We start from the raw sequence: 22,404 nt of genomic DNA on the forward strand, positions 1-22,404 counted from the left end.
TAGGGAGCTGAAGGCAGAAGTAGCAAAGGAGAAGCAGTTGAAAATGAATGGTGTACTTAATGTGTTGAATGACTTAATTTCCTGGGTTTTATGGCTTTGCTATAGGCATGCTATTAGTAGTAAGCCCAGATTACCACTTTTGGTTATTAATAGAAAAACGAATTCCTAAAGCATTTTAAAGATAAGCATTTCATAAATGCTATGTTTTATTAATTGTTTGCATTAAAAACTTGGCACTTGTTTCCAATTAGCCTGCTAGTTTAAGGCTTTCATCTCCAGTTATACAAGTTTGAGATTTATTTTATAGGTATTAACAAAAAATATTGTCTTACTAATTTTGGTAATGGCTTTTTTTTTTTTTTTTCCTTCATGGCAGCTTGGTAGTTGAAATATAGATTGAAACTTTAAGAATGAACATAGCTGCTTAATCCTTATTTGCATTACAGCAGTCACTAAGCATGAGGTTTTTAAATACTTTTGAACCCACACAGGCTAAGTAGATATTGGCTTCCATTTGCTAACGGTACTGTGTTGTTTAAATTGTGAAGCCACTGAATTAAATACTATATATAGAAAAACTATACTAACAAATATTTGGGATAAATTGTGGTGCAGGTGATAGAAGTGTCCGTCCTTGTCAGGTGGATTGTGGCTTGTATGTTGTTCAAGGGAAGGCTCAATAGGCTGAATGCCCTCTTGAGTGAAGGCAGTGCGTTAGTTTCTGAACAGTTACTTTGCAACTGTGCGTCAGTTTTGAGGTGCTGTGCTGGAGGCTGATGAGAATGACTCAGCCATGTTTGCACTGCTGTGAAAGTCATGTAGTGACACAGTGCTCCAGCAGTTTTATGACTTTCTCTGCAAATGGAGACCGTGTGCTAGGTGGATGAGATCTTTAAGAATGTCTGTGGCTTAGCTAATGTATGCATTAGCGGGAGTATTTAAATGTATCTTTCTCTGATGGTTCCTTTTCATTACACTGGGAAACTAGCTGCTTTGGTTGCAGCACTCAGTAAAGCTCTGTATGCTTCTTACACTTTCCTTTATAGAAAAAAAGATATCGGAGGCCTGACTCTGACTAATGAAATGCAGAGTGAAACATGGTCGTTAGCTGGAGTGATGTGGGGCTCCTGAGCCAGCTTTCCCACTCTAAGGGAGCATTTGATGCTCCTAAACTTGTTTTTTTGGTGGGTAATGGCTCTGTTTATGGAGTTTGCGCAAATGCATTTGATTTAGTCAATTTAAGCCCTGCACTTAAGCAAATTACAAGGTAGGACTTGATTACTGAGAATTAGTTTGAATGCATATGAGAGGGTCTTACTGAGGATAAATTTACAGTCAAACTATTACATGGAAAGCATAATGTGCAGTACTTGTCAGGTTTGATAAATGAAGCAGGATTGTAAAATTGCCCTTACCTTAAAAGTATGCTTGCATTTGGCTGGCAACAGAGCTGAAGTGCACTAAGCCTTTTGTCTTGAATTGGTTCAGGAGGGAGAAGCTTGCCCAAAGCTGGAATCACTGAATTTAAAAATACCAAGTTGAAGATCTCTCTGCAAATAGGAGAGGATAAGCAAGGCAGCCTTTTCAAGCCATTTCCGTTTTGTGCTGGCTTTTTTTTTCGTTTTCCTTTTTCTCTTCAGATTTGGGGTTTTCTTTGCCTGAAGACTGTTTTTAGGTTTACAGCTAGGCATGCCTGCGTCTCTCTCAAGAGTTTTCCCCACATTACAGGAAGATCTACTTTGCTTTCTTGCTTGCCCAAAGTCAGTCACATTTGGAGTAACAGAAGAATGCAGAGAGCCAAACAAGTTTTTAATTTGGAACTAATTATTTCATAAATAATAAGAGAAGTATCATTATGAAGAAAGGAACATGTCATTGCTAATGTGACTAATTTTTTGCCCTTGCAATCTGTAATTAGTTTCAGCATCCTGAAACATGAAACAAAGTTGTCAAACCACAAAGTAAAAAAGAAACTATCTCTTTTCAATCAAAATGACTATGGATAAGAGAAAAACTAGTAAAAATATAAACAAATAAAACTTAATTAAAGAAGGAGGAGGTACCCCCCCAAGGAGAATTTTTTATTACTATAATGTTTTGAAGGAAAGTGGACAGAAATTGGTCCATGGACTGGGCAGCTAAATGGTAAACCTAATACCCCATCTGCCATAGTTCTTTTATCAATTCCTAAGCAGCAGAAGCATCCAGTATCTTTTACAGAAGAATATTTTAGATGCTTTAAAAAGACAATATGCCAATGCCTGCTGGTGTTTGACAGCATGCTGGTACTGAATTTAGGTATATAAAACAAAGTTGGAAGATTAAAATGACATCTCTTCTGATGCAGTCATTGACAGAAGGAAGTGGGCTTGGGTGAATGCATATGAAAAGTCAGTTTCTTAAATTGCTTCTTTTCTGTGCCTCAGATCTAAGTGTCCGTGTGCATCTCAGATCGTTTCTTTCTTTGCAAGAAAGTTCAACAAATTCTTAAGGAAGTTACAGACACATCAGCCTGTGTAGTTTCAGGCCTGTCTGCACCTCTGAGCATCTCAGTGCTGAGGAGAATCTATCCTATTCTTGATTGTTCCAAACTGTGGAGGGGAGGCCTCAATTTTTTCTACTTTTCTGCTCTGGGGGACATTGGGGCCTTCCTCACACATGTTCTGTAGTCCCTTGGCGCAGAGTGCTGGATGCGCTCATGGATGACTCTTCCTTTCACAAGGAGAGTTTGCTGGCACGAAGCTCAATGAGGCCTTCAGCTGCAAAATCAAATTTGTGTTGCGTTGTAGCACAGAATCCTAGTGAAGAAAGCCACAGGAAATTTACGACTTTGGGGCCTCAGATGCCGGTCATCCTTTCTTGCTTGTAAGCACAAAAGTTGTTGAAATAAATTATGACTGGAACGGGAGATGTCACAACAGGTTATTCAACTTTGTATAATATTTCATAATGTTACACATCATAAAAGTTAGTCTTTTGAATGCCAGACATCTGCTTTCATTATTGTTATTGCGGAGTAATGTGTTGCATACTAAGAAGAAGGCAGAAAGCATAGGTTTAAATCTGTGCTCTGAGGAAAGAAGATATGACTCTCTAGCATTAGGAAAGTTTTAGGCAGTGGTGAGAACACAAGATGTGTAAAAGAGCTGACTGATGGAGTTTTCTTTCCCCTAGAATATTATTCCTTTGTTAAACTAGATACTTTAACTTCTAAAGCACTGTCATACTGTGCTATGCTGTCCACTAAAGTTGAAATGGAAGAAGTTCAGTTTTTGGAGTTAAAATAGATGGATCATATCAGGAGTCATCTAGGATTTCATCTACCTGAAGATGTCATTTATACTTTTGAGTATAAATAGCAATATGCAGACTGAATAATATTGGGTTTGCATGACGCATCAGTAATACATTTAAGGATTGCTTCTACAGAAAGTTCTGGATGATTTTTTTAATCTGTTTATGAATGTCCTGGTTTCAACTGGGGCAGAGTTAATTATTTTTTCCCCATAGTGTTCAGTATGATGCTGTGTTTGGATTTAAGAGAAAAGCAATGTTGATAACACAGCTATGTTTCAGTTGTTGCTGAGCAGTGCTGCACAGAGCCAAGGATGTTTCAGCTTCTCTTACTGCAGCTACTATAGACCAGCTAAAACCAGGACAGTGAGACAGTAAAGGTGATATTTGTTCTTATTTATGACAGCAGTTCAGCTTGTATGTGTACTTTAAGACATGATGGATGGCTGAAGAACTGGTGGGATTTGATAGTAGAAAGATTAAAAATAATGCAGATTAAAAATAATGTCTTACCTGGACCACTGGATTTTTTTTCTTTATATCACCTCATCAAATTACTCTGAAAGTAACATTTTTCATTGCAGAGGATATTGTCAGAATTCCATAAAATTCTTTCAGAAACCCATAGACAGTTGAAAACTGCAAAGTCTTCTTTAAAGGATTAAAAAGTGTAGGGATAGGGAAATTCTATGGGATCATCAACAGTCTCATGAAAGCACAGCATACAATTTTTCTTACTGGTTCAAAACAGGCCAGTAAAAATTTTTCATTCATGTACTGAGAAATTCCTCAATGGATACCTGAAATCTCCCAGAAGATCCATAGCTGGACAAGAGTTGAAACTAGCAATGCTGTTACTATCCCCGAGTTAAAAGGAGTGAAAAATGATAAGATTTTTAAGCAGTTAAAGTTTTTCTAGTGCATTCTGAAGAAGAATAATAAACCAACAAAACAATTTTCTCTTTATGATCTTCTATGTAATGATGAAAGCATGATTAGGTTGAAAGCACAAGTATATTATTACCCTTCACAAAGAGTTTAAGTTGAAAAGTAAGTGTACTTGAAATCAAATCCATGACTTTTTCTGATGTAGCGGTTTGCCTGAAACTAGAGCTGAATAAGCATTTGTCACGCTTGCAGAGTGAATGTTTGTCATAAATGCCTGAAAGTGACCACAGTCAGAATGGGCAATCTTAAATACAAGAGCTGCTCTGAAAGTAATGCCTCTCATGTTGGCCCAAGATGTTAGAAGCAGATTATGGTGGTATGGCAGTAGAAGTTGTGCCTTCCTGCAAACATTCTATGTTGCTGCTGTGTGATGGATGGAAGCAGAAGGGAAGTCTGACAGTATGGCATCTGAAATGGTGGTGCCCGTAAAGCAAAAATGTGGAATTCTTCCATGAGGAAAAAATGGCACCCACTCAGTGGGTCAATATTTGCTGATTGTTTATGGATACCAAACAGTGGATGTGAGCACTGTGAGGCAGTGGGTGGTACATTTTAGCAGTGGCAACAGCGGCTTGTGTTGCCAGAACTGGTGCAGATTGTCACTAATACGGCATGCAGGTATTTAACTCATTGTTGACAAAAATGCATAATTAACTGTCAATGGTTTACGGGCTGGTTTGGCCCAGTTCGTGTGACTAGCAGGGTGAAGAAACCCATGGATCCATGCACCAAAAGGGAAAAGGGAAAAAAGGAAAAGGGTAGAGATGGGTCTAAAAACAAAACAGCAGCAATGATCTGAGGAGAAACAAACTAACTTACTAAATAAGATATCAGAATGCAACATAACACACTATAGTACAACATACAAATCAATAATAATCAGAGTTGAAGCTAATAAATCAAATAAAATGACTGTCAGAAACCTGAAGGCCTTACTCTAATAGTGAGGCGAGATAATCTAGGAAGCTCACACTTGGCCGAGATCAAAAGGGAAGGGGAGGTCAAACGACCTACAAAGACCTTTTATCTTTTATCTTTTCCCTCTGTGAACAGTACTCTGGGGAGTAGCTTCTGTGACAGGTACCTGGACCTGGAGCAGTAACTCTTTAACTCCCAGTGCACATACATGCTATTATGTAGAATACCGGTTACCAAAAATCATAAAACCATGACACTAATGATGATGCCTATATTGAAAAATAGTGTTTTGCAGCTGAGAATTTGCACTATATCAAGTAGTGTTATTGTGCTCTTTATTCTAGCTTCCATGGAAATACATATGAGGCATTACTTTTGCAGTGACCTACATACAGTCTTAATAGTACTGGAGTATGAAATCTTTAGTTTTGAAGCTTAGCAGTGAAGACTGTTTAATTCACAGACAAAAAAAAAAAAAAAAAAAGATGGAAAAAAAGAAAAAGGACAATAAACATGATACAAAAAAAAAAAAAAAATCCACCAAAATAAGGATTTAAATACATATTATATAGATGTTAGTTTGCAGCCCTGAACTGGGAAGATTTTGGCACAGAAAGTAGTGGGATAATCTCTAGCAGTTTGAATATGGTTCTGAGGCTCAAAGCCTGCTATTTTCAGCATTTTTGGTCTGTGCACCAAGCTATGAATCTGTTGTACAGCATAAATAAATGAGTAAAAATCATTCCCAGATACTCTGCTGAATTTTCACAGTCCAAAAGCTTTTCTAGCAATGCTTGATGCATCCATTCAATGATCTATTAAAAGCAGATTGTAAAAACTACCTAATTTTTTTTTAACTTGTCTATTTGCTAAAGTAGTGGTTGTTTCAGCCTACTGAATTTATTTCCTTTAGGGAAGGATACCAGCTGGTTGATTCTTTCCACTCCAAAGTTTGAGAAATGTAGTAATGTACGTTATTTCTTTGTTTTTGCTCTGTCCCACACATTCCTCCAAGGCCATGTAAGGAAGAAATAATTCAATAGATCACAGAGTATAAAGGTCTCTTTTTTTTCCCCCAATTTCTTTTATGCAGTGACTCCAGCATTTGTTCCTAAGGCAAAGCCATCTTTGTGAAAGAGCATTGCTGACATATGTCTGGGCGGGCCAGTTGCAGTTCCCTGCCTCTGAGGGAGGATGTGGAACTGATTTCTGGCATTCTTGTCTCAGTTGTCTCAATTTCTCTCGGCTCTGAAGTCTGAAAAAATGTAAGAATTTGCAAACAAGCTTATGTTTAAAGGAATACAATGTGCTGAATAGAAATGAGAATAGGGGAAAATGTCTTTGACCTAGCAAATGCCTGTGGGTGTAATGGGCAAAATGGCTTGGCTGGTTCTGGCTTTGTATAGAATTCATGCTAATAACAGAACACAGTCTGCAGTTTTTGGGTTCATATTTTTTTCATGAATTTTGTACGTATTCAACTGTATTTGAAATTTAATAGACTATTAAGCTTTTCAAACTAATCCTGAAGTATTACAGGGCTGGGAGCAGGTAAATACAGGGAACATAGGATAAAATAAATGCATGAATGAATACGTTACACTTGGAATGTGCATAATATTGCATGGCCATTAGCTGTTAACAGTGAAACACCAATTGCAAGTGAAAATTGGAATACCTGCTGAAGTCAATTCATGGCTACACAATCAGATATTTTTCTTTGAGTATATCCAATGAATTTCAGAATCTCCAAATAACCAGAGTGGAAATGTATGTGTCTATTATCCTCTCTTGTACTTCTGCAGTGTTTTCTTCTGTGTCTGCTCAGAGAAAAAAAATTGTACACCAAAGATGCTATTTGTAAAATATGTGGGCTGCTCTGAGGTGGTACCCTACGGTAGGTAGTATGGGTCAGTGTCCTGTTCTCTGAATGTCCCAGCATCAGTTTGCAAAAGCCAAGCCTGACTATGTGAAAAAAATCCATAGAAAAGAAATAATAGACAATTTAGTGATTATTTCCTAGTCTTATAAAACACACTGAGCACTGATGAAAAATCACCAGGATTTGGTATTTCAGCATGAATCAGAGAAGCAACTTCTCTCTTGATGCTAAAACGGCTGTTTGCGGAACGCTCTAAATTTTATTTCAGGAAGATCTGGGTTGGCTACTGCATTCAGAATACTTCACAAACTGACAACATCAAGCATTGGAATCTGTTTGTTTAGGAAGGGTTTGATTAAGTCTGTGACAGTAAACATTAGTGACATGTGCCACACAGTGGTTTCTGGGATTTCCTGCTTCATCTCCATTCTGCTCTAATGTAGTGTCAGCTCTTGCCATCTTTTATGAACTGGGACTGTGAATTTTGCTATGCGTAACTTTAAGATTGTGTTGTTGTAGGGAGGTAGTATCAACATTTTATTATTATTATTAATATTACAGAACATTTTAAACCATCTCCCTAGCTAAATTAGTAGAACCTGGTTCGACTCTCTTAAGTCCAGTGTTCAAATAATACAGCAGTAATTTTAGATGTAACGTGTTTTTTGTAGTAATGTCAAATCAACCAAACAAGCAGAAATATTTTCCTTCTCTGACCATAGCATTACAGCAATCATGAAAAATTTACTTTTGAAAACTGCTGAAAGGACCAAAGCAAGCTTTTTTAAAGCAAGGTAAATACCCATTCCTTTAAATGAAGGACAGAGGTGTGAATATATATGGGCGTATTTACCTCAGGCTGGTAAAGGAATGTAAGCACTACAGTGAAGGAACATCCTGCTTAATAGATGGTCTCACTCAGAAGAAGTATGCTGAAATACCTCCATTTCAGACTACAAGGAAAGGGATGGGGTGACTAAAGCAATACTTTTTTTCCCCCTCCCTTGATAAAAGGCAGGGAGAAGGTTAATTATGTTCTCTGGGAGGTACCCTGAAACGGCCATTTGAATGTACCACAAACACAACTCGCATACTTGCATGAAAACATTTTATTATGAATGCAATGTATATATAGGCTTTTTTGTTTGTTGGTTTTATGTTTTTAATCTGAAATGCTTATATGAACAGGCCCATATGAGCTGAATGACAGTTAGCTTGCAGGGCATGACGCCTGAACACCCTTCAGCTCCAGAGCTTTGCTGAAGTTAATCTCTTGAGGTTTAGCAGTACCCTTGGTGAGCTTCAGAGATCGAATACATCCTTTGAAACGAATATTAGTGGTCAACCCAAACTGAGTCACACCATCTGAGGGAGGAAAAAAAAAAAAAAAGCAAAAGGAATTATATAAGTTTAAGTTGGTACTTCTGGCTTTTACTCGGTTTTTTGTTTGCAAACTGGAGGGAAACGTTATGATAAATACAAGAGAATTGACCATTTGCAAACACCTGAACTGTGCTTCCAGAAAGCAAACTGCTATCAGATAAGATTGATTGTCTATGAACAGATGAACTAGCATTCATTAACAACATAGCAGTAGATGAAGGTAGCTGCAGATTGCAGCCCAGTTTGGGGTTCTATTCAATTACTTCTACTCGAAGCAAATTTTGATTAGTTTCTTAAAATCATAATAATAAAAAAATCACTATACAGCAAAGATACTTATTGGAAAGAGATGGTGATCTCTCATCTCTCTGTATAGGCTTTTTCAATTCCTTAAATTTCACAGGCTGATACATGCACAGTGCCTTGCTTTTTCAATGCTATTCTTCCAGTACATTTACATTTGTCAAATACTCCTACTACTTGATTACTAAACAAGAAGGTACTAAGTGGGAGGCTGCGTGCATTGTGAGCAGCATAAGGCAGAAAGTATTCTTGCTCTTTTTGACAGTATCTCCGTTTGAGACTGTGCAGGAGGATTGGTGAGAAACCCTTAGGGATGCAGAACTTATTCTGAAATGGAGCTGGATGCAGAAGCCACAAGTTTCATGCCAAGTGATACAAATGTGGCTGCTTTTATCCATCGGCTTTGGTGTGCTAGTCCTAATTGCATTTAAGACATTATCAAGACAAGGTTGCCAAAGCACAAAGAAAAGAATTACTTGTGCATTGAATGCTTACCGGGATATCCTCCAACAAAGACAGGGTCATTAGTATCTGCTGAGGTTGAGGCCCTGTTTGGACTGTTACCATCCACCGTTCTGTCATCCACAGTCAGCTCCAAACGGTGTTTGATCTTGTTTGCAACAACCTTGTGCCACTGCCCATCACACAAGCTGGCTGGTGCATCAGGCTCATAGACAGCAGAGAATCGGCCTGCACCATTGTCAACGTGGAACATCACCTGAAATCAGGAGATGAATGTGAGCTAGTTCTCAAAATGGTTATACAGTTCTTATTTCTATTGCATTTTTGAGTATTTAAAATCAACATGCTAGATTATGCACAAAGAATCTGTTACTAAATCAAAACTTTAATATGGATTGCTGGCTTCCATAGACTTAGGGAGGCTCTGCATTATGTCACTTAGATAAACATAAGTAGAAAAGTGTAAAATTGTTACACAGTTTGTCATTTTCTAATTTTTGCCTTAGTTTTTGTGTCCCTTCTCTAAATAGCTATCTTTACTGATGGAATACTGACTGTTTCACTGGACCCTGAAATAAAAGATATACAAAAGAAATTGGTGTGATTTTACAGAAAAGGGTTGTTCATCAAAGCTTTTCATATTCTTACTATTTAAGTATTGATGTTGCAGTTTTAGTAAGCTCAGGTGCTACAAAATCTTTTAGAAGATGTTTGTAGAAGTATAAGAACCCCTGGTTGTATGGGAAGTGGGAAGTCCAGCATGTAAGACAATCCTGACAATATACCTTGAGATTGGAGAAGTAAGTTTGCATTTAAACTAAATGTGCTTCAAGAGCCATTATATGGAGCCAAGGCTGCCTGGCTACTCACGTTTCCATCCACTAATTCGATGCCAAGTCCATCCATTTTCTGGCTGCTGACTCCTAGAAGCACACCGTTCACTTGCGTTGTGCGGAATTCAAATTCCACAAGCAGATCTGTTCCCACCTTGTATGCTCCGACTTGGAGAGAAAAGGGAAGGCGTAGTGAAGAGAAACATTGTTACATTATTCCTAATAATTACGCAGTGTATTGCTGGAGTAATGCAAGATAGTTGCCCTCTATAATGTAGCACTATTAAGACACTCCATTTAACGTGAAATGTAAGAAATGATAATGGTGGCTGTACTGAGAATGAGGCCTTGCTTAGAAAGTCATGTATTCCATCTCTAGGCAAGGTAATTGAAAGTTCTAAGTGATATTTTTTCAGTACTGGTCGCACCTTGCTTCCAGGCAACAGCACTGAATGTTTGGAAAACAGCATCTCTTTTTTCCTTTGTTCTTTCCCTGTCAGCAAAATCACTGTTACCTGTTTTGGCAAAGCCTGTTCCATCGAAGTACGTTCCTTTCTGAGCAGTGACAAAACATTTTCCAACACTGAAGCTTGAAGTTGGGTTATCCAGGTCAATAGATGATTCTGTCATTTTAAAATTTCTGATGCAGCCATCAATGCTGTAGGTGACCTGCATTCCACATTTCAAACAAAATATATAACAGTGCTCAGCATAAAGGCCTAAATTTTATCATCAAAAACTACTTTTTCTCTGCTTCTCTTCTGGATTTATGGAGCTGAATGAAACTTGAATTTTACATGGCTAATCCTTAATATCTGATTGTAATTGGAATCTAATCTCAGTTGCATGGAGGATGAATAACATTACTTTCCAGAGATGTGATCTGACACATCTATTTGGCTTAATGGAGGGAACATAAAATAATACGCTGTATAATGAAACATAGCAAATTACATCAGCAATGCAGGAATTTAATGTCCTGTACTTTACCTTTTTAATTGACTAGGTTATGGCGTTTTTAAGTAGACAAAGATACTGGATATAGTTCTCTGGGCTGCTGGTAACTTTATGAGTTTTTTTTTTTAATTTTTTTCCCCTCTCTTTTAATCACTTTACTGTAGGCCTATTGTTGCATGATGAAACTGAGCTAATTAGTATAGGCACCTGCAAAAAATGAACAGAGCCCTTATGTAAAGGTTGTTGGTCACACATAATTCTACATGTAACCCTCTACAGAGCTAGCGACCAGACTGATAATGGCCACACTGTTGGCCTGAGAACAGGATTTGGCACAATTCTGTGACTGTGGGTGGTGGTGTGTGCCCACTGAAGCTGATAGTGTGAATAAGTGAGGTCTTGGATGAGGGCAGGACAGAGGGGATGCTGAGGTGCTATTCCAGTGGCACCTCTGCCATTTCCCATTCTGTAAACAGCCCCAGAGCTCTCCTTTTCTAGCTCTGCAGGAGCTACATCTTGATTCTCAGCTATAGATAAAGGCCTCGTTTAGTGAAAGAGAGAAAAATGATAAATAAGCACTTTCAAGAAATAACACGTTGTAAGTAGTAGGAAGGAGGAGAAAAAAACCACGTAAAATGCTGTGAAGAAATATGCATGGATACAGAAAAGAGGAAGATACACCTGTAGAGGGAAGTCTTGATTCTTCACACAATGCCACATTATATGCAGTAGGTTATATAGCTTATTAGTACTCAATAAACCTGCACAAAATGTTCACTAAATCTTTAAAAATATCAGTGAATATATTCAGTTCCGATCTGAGAAATGCTTTCTATCAGATTTTTCGTAAGACCTTTTTCTAATTTCTAAGTGAAAATCATCTACATGTCTATATATTTTGTTACTAAGAAACTCCATACCACAAAATAAATCTTGCCATCTTTACTGTGAAAATCAATCATAGAAATGCCAGATTTGTAGACAGCTTAATAACATTCTGTACTTAAAAACTTGAGTTTCCATATAGAAAAGCAAACCTGGTTACATTTTAATATAACAGGCTGCTAAAATTCAGCTTTTTCTGAATTATGAGTGCTAAAAATGTGACGTCTGCTGGAGCCAAACAAGTAGGTGTCGTTTCTCTGCACTAAAGAGGAAAGCTAGCTCACCTACTGGTATGTACTAGACTGACGCCTAAAGAGGTTGATGTCTACTTAGCAGAAAGCCTAAGTAAGATACTACATGCTTTCAACTTTGCTTCAGAGACTTTATGTGAAGCCTACAACACAATATTCTTTTAATACATCATGAGATGTATTTTACTGAGAATGACTGAATGGCAGGCAATGATTTTTATCATCTGTGAATGACATTTGAAGTCACAGCTTCATTAAATCCCAAAGCACTTAAGACTGACAGAATCTGACATGATTTTTATTGCCAGATTGAGCCATTTATCTGCTTGGGTTCCCTCTATTACTTCTGACAAAGAGCAATAGGTAAGGATTTAGTGTTACCTTTCTTCTTAGATTATTATTTGTAAATTGCAGTTGTATTTCAAAGGATGTAATTTGATAATACTAGGAATTACAGTTTAGGTAGCTATGTATGTTCTTGTTCTTCATGGCTCAGTTGAGTTTATGTAAATCCACATGATCTTGGTGAGGGAACACTTTCTATTTAATCCTACTATGCTTAAGCCAAAATTATGCTTGATCTCTCTGGTCATTTGTTTACAAAAGTATCTTTTGTGTCAGCAAGGAAGCTGGGCATTTAAACTAAAACAGTGATAAATATGCACATTTGAGGACAACAGAGTTTTCATGGTCTATTTCAAAACATGGACTCGCTTGGGTTAGTAATAACAACAGAAACCCAACTACTACAGTAAGCAGCAGAAGTACTGGATGCTTTATCCAGGATAGTTTTGGCTTCTGCTGCTTCTCTTAGGAGATGCTTTCACTATTTATTGGTGCTTACTGCTAGATGAATTATGGCGAAGAGAAAAGTCAAGTAGCATTCAGGATCTTATTCTCTGGCTGTGTAGTGATCAAAGTGGATACTTGGATCAAGTTACCAAGTTACTTTTCTGTAACAACAACTGCTTGCTATTACTAGTTTTTTGCATTAACTCGATTCGAAGTCCAGTCCTCCCCCACACACAAAGTAATATATCTTTTGTAAAGTCACTTTATCAAAATTCTTGAGCAGTCTCTGGAAAAAAAAAAAAACTGGGAAGGCATGGATACTGATCAAGACATGCTTAAGGAGTGTAGGATACTTAGTGAAACTTACTTACCGGACCAATTCTTCTAGTTGTGTAGTTTACAGGCAGTCCTCCAACGTAGAGCATTCCCACAACATCCAATATATCAGCCTTTTTTGGACTAACAGTCCTGTTTGAGATGCTATCTACTATGAGGATTCCTTCTTGCTTGGTTCGAATGACTTTTATCTAAAAAGAAGCACAAATGTAATACAATTACAGACAATTTCCTTATAACAAAGAGTTTCTAGATTGGACTGTTGGGCTCATTACAAAATTTATAACAATAACTGAGAAAGTAGTGGTTAGAAGAATGTTTGAGTAGCAGTTATGGATAGTGTCCATGGAACAGCTCCTGTGTAAGGTTTTGTGCAAAAACATGGTTGCCTTTTATTTAGACATGGTTCAGGAGACATCGTGAATATTATTTAATAGAATTACTGAAAAGATGTGGGAGTCCTTTTGAAAGCTACATTACTGCTATCATAGGAACACTACAATATTCTTTTTCCTAGAATCAGATAGATAGTAATGTTAAGTACTAAAAATAGCAAATGTTGAATGATTAAAGCATGTGTTGCAAAGTTTTGTTATGGTATGGTCAGGGTATTACTGACATTGCGATTCCTTTAGTTTGAGTGTACCTCACATCACAGTTCAGGCTGGAGTAGTGCCAGCTGTGTTTGTAAGGCTTCTGTTCAGAGAATTGGGCTGTGGCTGTGATTGCATTGAAGACATGCAGATGCTGCAAAGCTGATGAGGTTCTGTCCAAAAACAGTAAGCCTGATGGAAACCTTTCATCTTAAACTAATTGAAAGATTTTTTTTCTGCTTTCTTAAAGACAATGCGTGATCTTTTATTAAAGAGAGGTTGTCTTTCTCTTAGCTCTCCAAAATGTATTTTCTTTGCTTTTTGGGAGTTCTGAATTTAGATTGGCCTCTATTCTTTCCTATAAAGTGGCATTTACTACAAGGGTTCATCTTTCACAGAGGGTCAAATTGCATGCCCAATGAGGATAGCCTTGCATTAAGAAACAGATATTCCAGTTAATATATTTAGAATATAGAGAAAACAAGGCTAAAAGTGCAAAACACATTTGTTCTGTATTTATAGAAGGTCATAGCAAAAAGGAGTATTAGTTCACTGCCAGAATTCTAAGGCAGTAGGTAAAACTCATGAAATAACGACTGCAACATTCTTTTTTTCCCCTTATGAAACTACCTTGTATTTAGAGTGTTCGCTAGCATCAAAAAGGTCCTGAATAAAAATCCAATGAAAATAAAATTCCTATGGTACAGCTGAGAATGAAGCAGAGAAGGGCCAAGGATGGCTACAAAAAGGGTGTGGTATGACCAAATCAAGCTCTTACCCAAATGCAATTAGATTTACTTGTTTGGTGATAGAGTTGTGGATAGTGATTATATCAACATCAGTTTCAAAATGTAATAACTATTATTGCATATAACTGGAATACAGTTACCTGTTTTCTTTTCTTCTGTGTCTTTATTGTTGCCTTCAAGCTTTTATTTTACCTAATAAGTATATATGCATCTGTTGTCCTTGGCCCAATAAATACTGAATATCATGGTTCCTTCCCTTACCACCAGAAAGCCACTTGTGGCATATACTGATAAATGATTCTTCTCATAAATTTACAAAACAGGCTGTCAAATACACCCATGAATATAAAATGTATTCTCTAATGAACTGAATTAATGTTGCATGTTGATTTTTTTTTTTTTCTTTTTTTTTTTTTCTGTTCTTAGCACTGTGTCTGAACAGTGATATCATCAACATTTTAACAGCTGGCTTTAAAGATGTATTCAAACACGATAAGCTGATGCTCACTGGAGTCCTGTTAGGAGGAAGGAACATTTCTGAAGCTCCTCACAATAGCTGGGACATATTCCAAATATGTCCTGTAGCATACATTTCTTGGAGGAGAAATTTCAAAGATCAACACTAATATTTTTTTGATAGGTAAGCAGTACATGCTCTCATAACATTATGCCTTAATGCATACATTCTGCAGAACACAGAAATGTCTAATTGAATGCTTAGCTTGTTTAGACTACATTTCTGCAACTATCTTAGGGCAAAACAAAGCTCTCAGCTTTGTTTTTCCTTAAGATATAGGGAGTACTTTAGCATTAGAGACTGTAATACCTTGTGCCACTGGCCATCATTTATTTTATTGGGAATCATTGTGTTGGTGTCTCCACTCCCCAGATCATAACTGAAGTAAGGCAGTCCATTCTTCATCTGAACAGTAGCAAAATCAGCATGGTTGATGCGGGCCATATAAAACAACAAGCCAGAGTCAGCCACTGTTCGGACTTCAAATTCAATTGTAAGTCTGGAAATCAAACAAGATAAAGAGATAGGAAAGTCAAAGTGAATGTTATTCAGAGTTGTGCAGTAGAGAAAATATCTCTTTGCATTCGTCTAACAAAACTTTACAGCTCGTAAAAATGAGTTTACAAGCGCAACTTACTTGTCCATCGGGGGTTAGGCAAAATAATTTGGTCACGTGTATGTTGCATTTCACATACATCTGATCCTTGACACGTGAGTGTTCATTAGCCCTATTACTGTGGAAATACAGAAGTGCAACTGTGGCATAGAATCTGGGGATTCAGTTTCTCCGCTGCAGCTGTCATTGCTGGAAAATCCCAGCATTTGTAAAATTCCAGCGGCAGTACCCATCATTCAGACACATAATGTTCACAGAGAGGAGAAGGCCCTAGGGACATTCAGCAAATGCTGAGTGTCTAATGAGTCCTACTGCCTGAAGACAGGTTACAGAACTTTTAAAGAGGCAGAAAGAAGACTTTACAGTTGGAATATTAAGCACTAATTACCCGAAAGTAGTTGATCATATAAATATCTAAAATCATTGCATGAAATGGGTCAGGCCTGGATTCTGATTTGAAAAGATATTTGAGGACCATAAGATTATATTTTTCTTTTAATTGTTTTCCTAGTTTTCTAAAACTAGTATAAGTAAAATATACAGTACAGTCTCTCTACAGGTAACAAGTAAGTGGGAGGCTGGTGGACTTGTAAATTAGTACAGCAGTAAAAATGCCCACTGGTGCAATACAGTGTATTTCTTAATAATGTGTCTTCACAGAAAAAGTGAACAATTAACAAGTTATAGCTTCCCAAACCTGCTGAAAACATCTGCATTTTTAGAAAAAGCTCTTGGAACTCCTTTGTATGTCAATATGGATGGGAGAGGAAATGTAGCTGCACATTAGGAGGTCAGTGTCATTTTGTCTGTTTACTGTCCAAGCCTAATCTTACCTACTGCAAGAAAGCGAATATAAGGTTGTTTTATTGCAAGAAATTAAGTTACTGAGCCAAGAAACTTCTTTCTAAAAAGTGATCTATGAACTCAATTGCATCACTTGGTTAAATTCTTTTCTGCTTTTTTTTGTTTCTTTTTTTTTCCAAAGTCAGTTTAGGATCTGCATGTGCCTGAAAATTTACAAAAATTTAAAATGTTTTTGTGAGGGCTACTGAGATGGGCAGTTCATTGCCTGGATTTTACATTTTAATGCTACTTATGTTTTTGCAATGGAAGGAATTAGACATGGAATATGGTCATTTTTAGATTATGCCCTTAACTGTGGGAGAAGTTTTTGTGACTCTTATAACTGGCATTTTATTTTCATGTTATTTCATCAAAATTCATTACCAAAATAACGTACCTGTTTTTCACTTTGGTGTCATCAAATGCTACAGCAATATGGCTGTTCCTTGAAAGACCAAATTGCTTGCCACCTTCCAGAATGCTTGGTTCTGTGTCGGCAGCACAGGAATCCTGAAAAATATGCAACGGTCATGCAAACTTTGTATTTTGTATCTTACCTGTGTACAGGATGGAAGTCTTCCAACAGCTCAGGAATCAGAATATTTCTTCTAGTCTAGACACTAGCCCTGCACTTGTCTGGTGTGTTGATGTCTCCCCAGGCTAGCTGAAGTTATAAAGCAGTATGACAGGAACTTGCTTTAAAAGCAGAGCTCATTAAGTTGGTTGTAAAAGCAAATAAAAGTGATATATTAGCATTGCTGCTTTTATGCCATCAGTGGGTATTTACAAGATTCTTAAGTGATTTCAAGGCAGCTCAGTGTACTCCTCTCTCATATAACTGAGTTTTACACCATAGGATCCATCTTACAGAAATGAGGTCAGACTTCAAATTTAAGGAGACGCTATCCTGTCAACTTCCAGTTAATTTAAAAATAATGAGCTAAAAGTATCTACAGATCTTGCATCTGTCAATGAGCCTCCACTTTTTCATATATATATACAATATTTATATATTTTTTACAATTTTTTTTTTTGTTTAATATGTTGATGTTTCCTCTGTTGTGGTTAAAAGGCTCGCACCAATGGTAAGGGAAGCAATTAATTGATTTATAGAAGGTAACAACTTCTTAAACTTCTTGAATCATCTAATGCAGACACTACCTAGCATGTAAATGAAGAACTCCCACCCTGCCTGCTTTACTTTTATTAAATTTAGAGTGATACAACAACAGCAGGTAAAACACCTCTGCCAGTATAATTTCCCCTTTTTAATATCATTGGGTCTTTAAATCTATGGCCCTGAAGCTCTAGGGTGCAGCTGCCTGGGGCAAGGAGAGACCATGGTAATTACCAGCTCCTACTCATGCCTAGTTTTTGCCTCCCACTGAGAGTATTGTGAAGAAACTGCTTAGAAGATCTAACGCAAGGACAACAATACTACAGGGAAAAAAACAAATGTTGATAGCTGCAAGTTCTGTTTTTAAGCATTGTGCCTGATATCATTTGGAGTTGCTGCCAGTCTCTTATTTGAGCCCAACTCAGCAGGGACCTGCAAATCACAAAGTGCAGTGCTTTACTGACAAAGAACTCTTTCTGTGAAACATTTGGGAAATGTCATGAGTGACTCATCAGGCACTGAGATTTCAGCTGCAAAGAGGAAATTTCTTTCTCCCTTTCAGTCAGGTTTTCAGTGCTGTTGTATTTTTTGCTTTACATGTCATAAAGACCTTCACAGCAGTGCAGAGAACTTCTAAAATTAATTTTTCTCAATTAATGCTCTGTAGAGTAGAACACCATACATCATGACACATCAGTGTGCAAGGAATGGGGGAAAAAAACAACAAAACAAACAAACAAACAAGGAAAATTCAACAGGTCCAAAGAAAGTTATGAATGTGTGATAACAGACTTCCAATGAGCATCAAACAGAAAAATGAACTGTATTCCAGAAGTGCTGGGTAGAATTGAAAATTGTTTAATTATTTTAATATTTATGAGTTTGTCTTTTAGCTTAATAGCTACATCAGTAATAGATCATGTATGTATCAATCTCTATCTGTACATAGTACCTTCTGTAGCATTTGGGCTTGTTAAAAGCTGGAGATAGGGACTAGATGCTGGTACTAGAATAACAGGAAAGAATAGAAAAATAAACTAATACATACTTTCCTGTGGAATACTTTTACATATTTAATGTGTAGAGGACACATTCTGACATTCAGTTAACTCCTTGGCTGGTTTCTGTTAGTGCAGGCTCTGGCCCAGACTCTGTAGCTGCTCCCCTGCAGCAAAAGCTGCAGTTTTTCTGCATCTCAGCAGGAGGACTGTACAGAAATGTAAGATGTGAAGGAACATGCTGAATACACCTGCGATGGTTGGAATTGTACCAAGCATATAGCAATTTATTATGGATAAATATTGATTAAAAAAAAACCACTGTCCATTGGGTTGATGGGGAAATGTCAGTAAAAAAAAGAAACATCAATGGAGTATGCTTGCAGGTTTAATTTAGGTTTTATTTAGAAGGTTTTATTTAGAAGCTTATTTCTGCTTTCATTTTAGCTAAGGACAGCCAGCTTTAAAGCCTCCACAAGACTGCCAAGTTAGCATAGATTATTGGCCTATATTAAAATATTCTGGCTTTGTTTTCTCTGTAGCAACTTTAAGGTATCCAACACTTAAAGGCTGCTCAAACATTTATTGAGGCTGCTCAATAATCTCCTATATTACCTGAGAGCCTCAAGACCGAACTCTTCAGCTGCATTTTCAGGTATCAGGTACTCAGCTGGTAAGTCAAGGAGTATGAATCACAGTGAAAATGAACAACAGAGAAGCCCACTGGTGGACTGTGTCACACATTCTCTCCAACCAATGCTGTATTAGTAATCACAGAGAATGTAGAAAAAAGGGAACACAAGTGAAGCAGCACTCGCAGCTCCTTGGGTTGTGTTAATAAAGCAATGAAATAATGCTTGGAAAAATGGAAGGTACCGTCATGAGGTCAAATGCAGGCGTAATGCTGGCACTCTTCATTTCAGCGGAAAGCGAGTCCTGAGAAGCAGTGAATAATATGAGGCAGAAGCAGCGATTACCCAAGCACTGGTCTCAGCTGAGAAACATTTTGGCACTTGCAGGAAGCAGCAACAGCAGAGTAGTGACCAATGTATTTCACAACTCTTGTACTTCTAGATCATGTTGCCTTTGGTACAGGTATGAAACTTTTTTGTTTGTTTGGGATTTAACTCCTACTCTCTGTGAAAATACACAGTGGAGATTTAAAGAACCTCTAAAAGGTCTTAAATAAAGCAGATAGGTCATTTAAGCCTCTTATATGGAAATTATTTTTTTCTGCTGTGTATTCTACATATACAGTATTTTTAAACTGGGCTTCTAAGTGTAATTGTCTCATTATTAAATCTTAGTTAATTATTATGTTGCAATATTTCCTCGAAAAATACTTTGGAAAACTTAAACAAGTGTAAAAAAATAGTCCAGAAGCTTGCATTATTTAATGTAGTTTCAGATCTTTGAAACACTAGGACTGTCTTGTTTTTCCAAGTGAGAAAGTGGAATAATAGTGTTTTATTTGGATTTTTATTCTGAACACCATTTCAAGTTATCACAGTTCTAGATACTTTATACAAAACTCACCTAGTTAAACCACTAGAAACTATTTCCATTTTAACAAAGAGATAATACTCCAGTTCTCTCTCTCAAATATTTCACGCTGTTTTGACTGCACTCTTTTAGAACAGTGATCATTAAGACTGGCTAACCCTTTTTACCTTGTCACTGCATGGTTCCTTATCTTTGTACGGTAACCTCACTGTGCTGTGTATTTGCTGACTTTTAACTGCAAACAAAGATGCATCAGAGCCCTTGTATTACAACAACTCCACCTCGTGGGAGTTAATCAAAATGCTGTCCTGAAGCATGAAAAGGACAGTATATACAATTCTGGGCCTAAGAGCTAGGTATAAGTACGATGGAATCACAGAATTGTTTGAGTTGGAAGAGACTTTCCAGATACACACATGGTTGCATGTGTTTTGGTGTCTGACAAGTCCTAAATAAAACCACACTGTGTGTGTATTTGGCTAATTATGTGGCCATGAATCTCAAACATAAATTAACGGTTTTTGACATAAGTTTGTACCATTAATTTGGTAGAAAAACATTGCTAGATATCCTACTTGTTTTCAGGAAAGCCACCTATGAATTCTGAAAATGAGGCAGGTAAAATGGAATGAGAATTCAAGTTCATTTCTCTCTTGCTGACAGAATTACATCCTGATTAATCCCGACTTTCAGCTGGTTTAGGAGCTCCTTCACAAATAGTTAAAAAAGCCAATCAGAGAAACTACCCAATTTACTAACTTGGTTGTACCTGTGTGTGTGTGTGTGTGTACATACCACACAAACTAAACTTATATACTGTATAAACCTATGGTTTGTATGGTTATGTAACAAAATGCAAATAGCTTTTCTCCTCAGGGTAATTTCCCGTAGATATATTATTCATTTTAATACTTAGATATCTAAGCTTATATCTGTTTTGGACAGAAACATCATCAACTTGTAAAAGATGTGCAACAGAAGTTTCTTCTTAAATGTCATTGCATAAGGATTCTGTTATTTAGCTTCTTAAGATCTCTGGCAACGACTATGGAGCTTGATTTAGTGTTGACTGGGGTTTTGGTTATAAAGTCCCAGGACAAAATTTATAAAATAGTGGTGGAAGAATTGCCATATAAAACACCTTCAGTTTACCTGTTTCCTCAATCCTGTCACTGAATTGGCTGTTATCACACGCTTCAGAGAGCAGCATAAGAAATGTTATAATGACAGGGATTTCCCACAGGAAAATTTCCTTTCCAATTCTGATCAGGTATTGATGGATTTACATCCTGGTGAATGTTCAGAGCTAAGTATGGAAGCCAAATGAAATTCTTGTTGCTACATCCTTCTTTAAAATACTGTTAAGACAGTCCAAGCAAATATAATCAAATGGATTTCCATTATCCACACATTTTGCTGACAAGGTGTTCCCTATATGGCATCTTGCTGAATTGTTAATATTTTTTGACAAATTATTCTTGATGGCTCATTTTTCATTTTTGCCTCATAAGAAAAACTTTCAAACTTCAACTAGGTGAAGTAATCTACACTTACAAGTGGGGAAGATATAGATGTTGGAGGAGGTGGAGAGCCTCTAGCAGGAGGTGTCTCTGTTGTTTCTTTCTCTCCATCTGGCTGAGGTTGGACCAAGACTGTTGAATGAATTGGTTTATCTTCTTCCTCTGGTGGCCTGGCCTCTGGTTCCAGAGAGGGACACCGGCCAATATCTGCATTTTCAAAGGTCACATGTTGAGCGAAGTCCATGGGGCTGAGAATACATGAAGAAATCAAGGTTTGCTATTAGTTTTTCCACTATTTTACCACCTATTTTTATCAAATAGCTATACACTGCAGTTCGTTTCCATTTCACAGGACACAACTGCCAGGATTAAACCATGTGGTTTAATTTCTGAGGTAAGACACTTAAATTAGAAGGGATAGTCATCACTTGCCTTCCCACATACAGTTAGCACAGGGACATGCATGCTCACTGGCAAGTTCTGTTGGCCTAGGAAGGCTGAATCACATGGCAGAGTGGACCTTCTCTCTCTGATGGAGTGAGGACTGATGAGATTCTAATTTAAGTTCTTGATCTATGTTAAAGTTATATAAAAGAAAAAAATGGAGAAAAATGGACCTGCAGTACAGGTTTTATTTTATTCAATGTCCTCTTTCTTTTTACTTAAATATTCCTTCCAGATTATTGTAGCAAGTACTTTCCACA

General features: G+C 37.2%; 1 protein-coding gene across 1 annotated transcript in view; it reads right to left on the bottom strand.

Moving 5' to 3' along the window:
- Window positions 1-8,252: 8,252 nt before the first annotated feature.
- The window catches only part of LAMA2 (laminin subunit alpha 2), a gene marked incomplete at both ends in the record, with an annotated part of 330,653 nt that continues 316,501 nt past the window's right edge, over window positions 8,253-22,404 (bottom strand). Inside the window, 9 exons of the mRNA XM_079532443.1 lie at window positions 8,253-8,407; window positions 9,224-9,446; window positions 10,061-10,191; window positions 10,539-10,692; window positions 13,280-13,435; window positions 15,413-15,602; window positions 16,960-17,072; window positions 19,554-19,613; window positions 21,735-21,948. Of these exons, the coding sequence (XP_079388569.1) occupies window positions 8,253-8,407; window positions 9,224-9,446; window positions 10,061-10,191; window positions 10,539-10,692; window positions 13,280-13,435; window positions 15,413-15,602; window positions 16,960-17,072; window positions 19,554-19,613; window positions 21,735-21,948 (1,396 nt within the window). The remainder of the gene's footprint in view (window positions 8,408-9,223; window positions 9,447-10,060; window positions 10,192-10,538; window positions 10,693-13,279; window positions 13,436-15,412; window positions 15,603-16,959; window positions 17,073-19,553; window positions 19,614-21,734; window positions 21,949-22,404) is intronic.

Source organism: Tetrao urogallus (assembly GCF_951394365.1).
Source record: "Tetrao urogallus genome assembly, chromosome: 2".
In the NCBI taxonomy this organism is placed as follows: Eukaryota; Metazoa; Chordata; class Aves; order Galliformes; family Phasianidae; genus Tetrao; species Tetrao urogallus.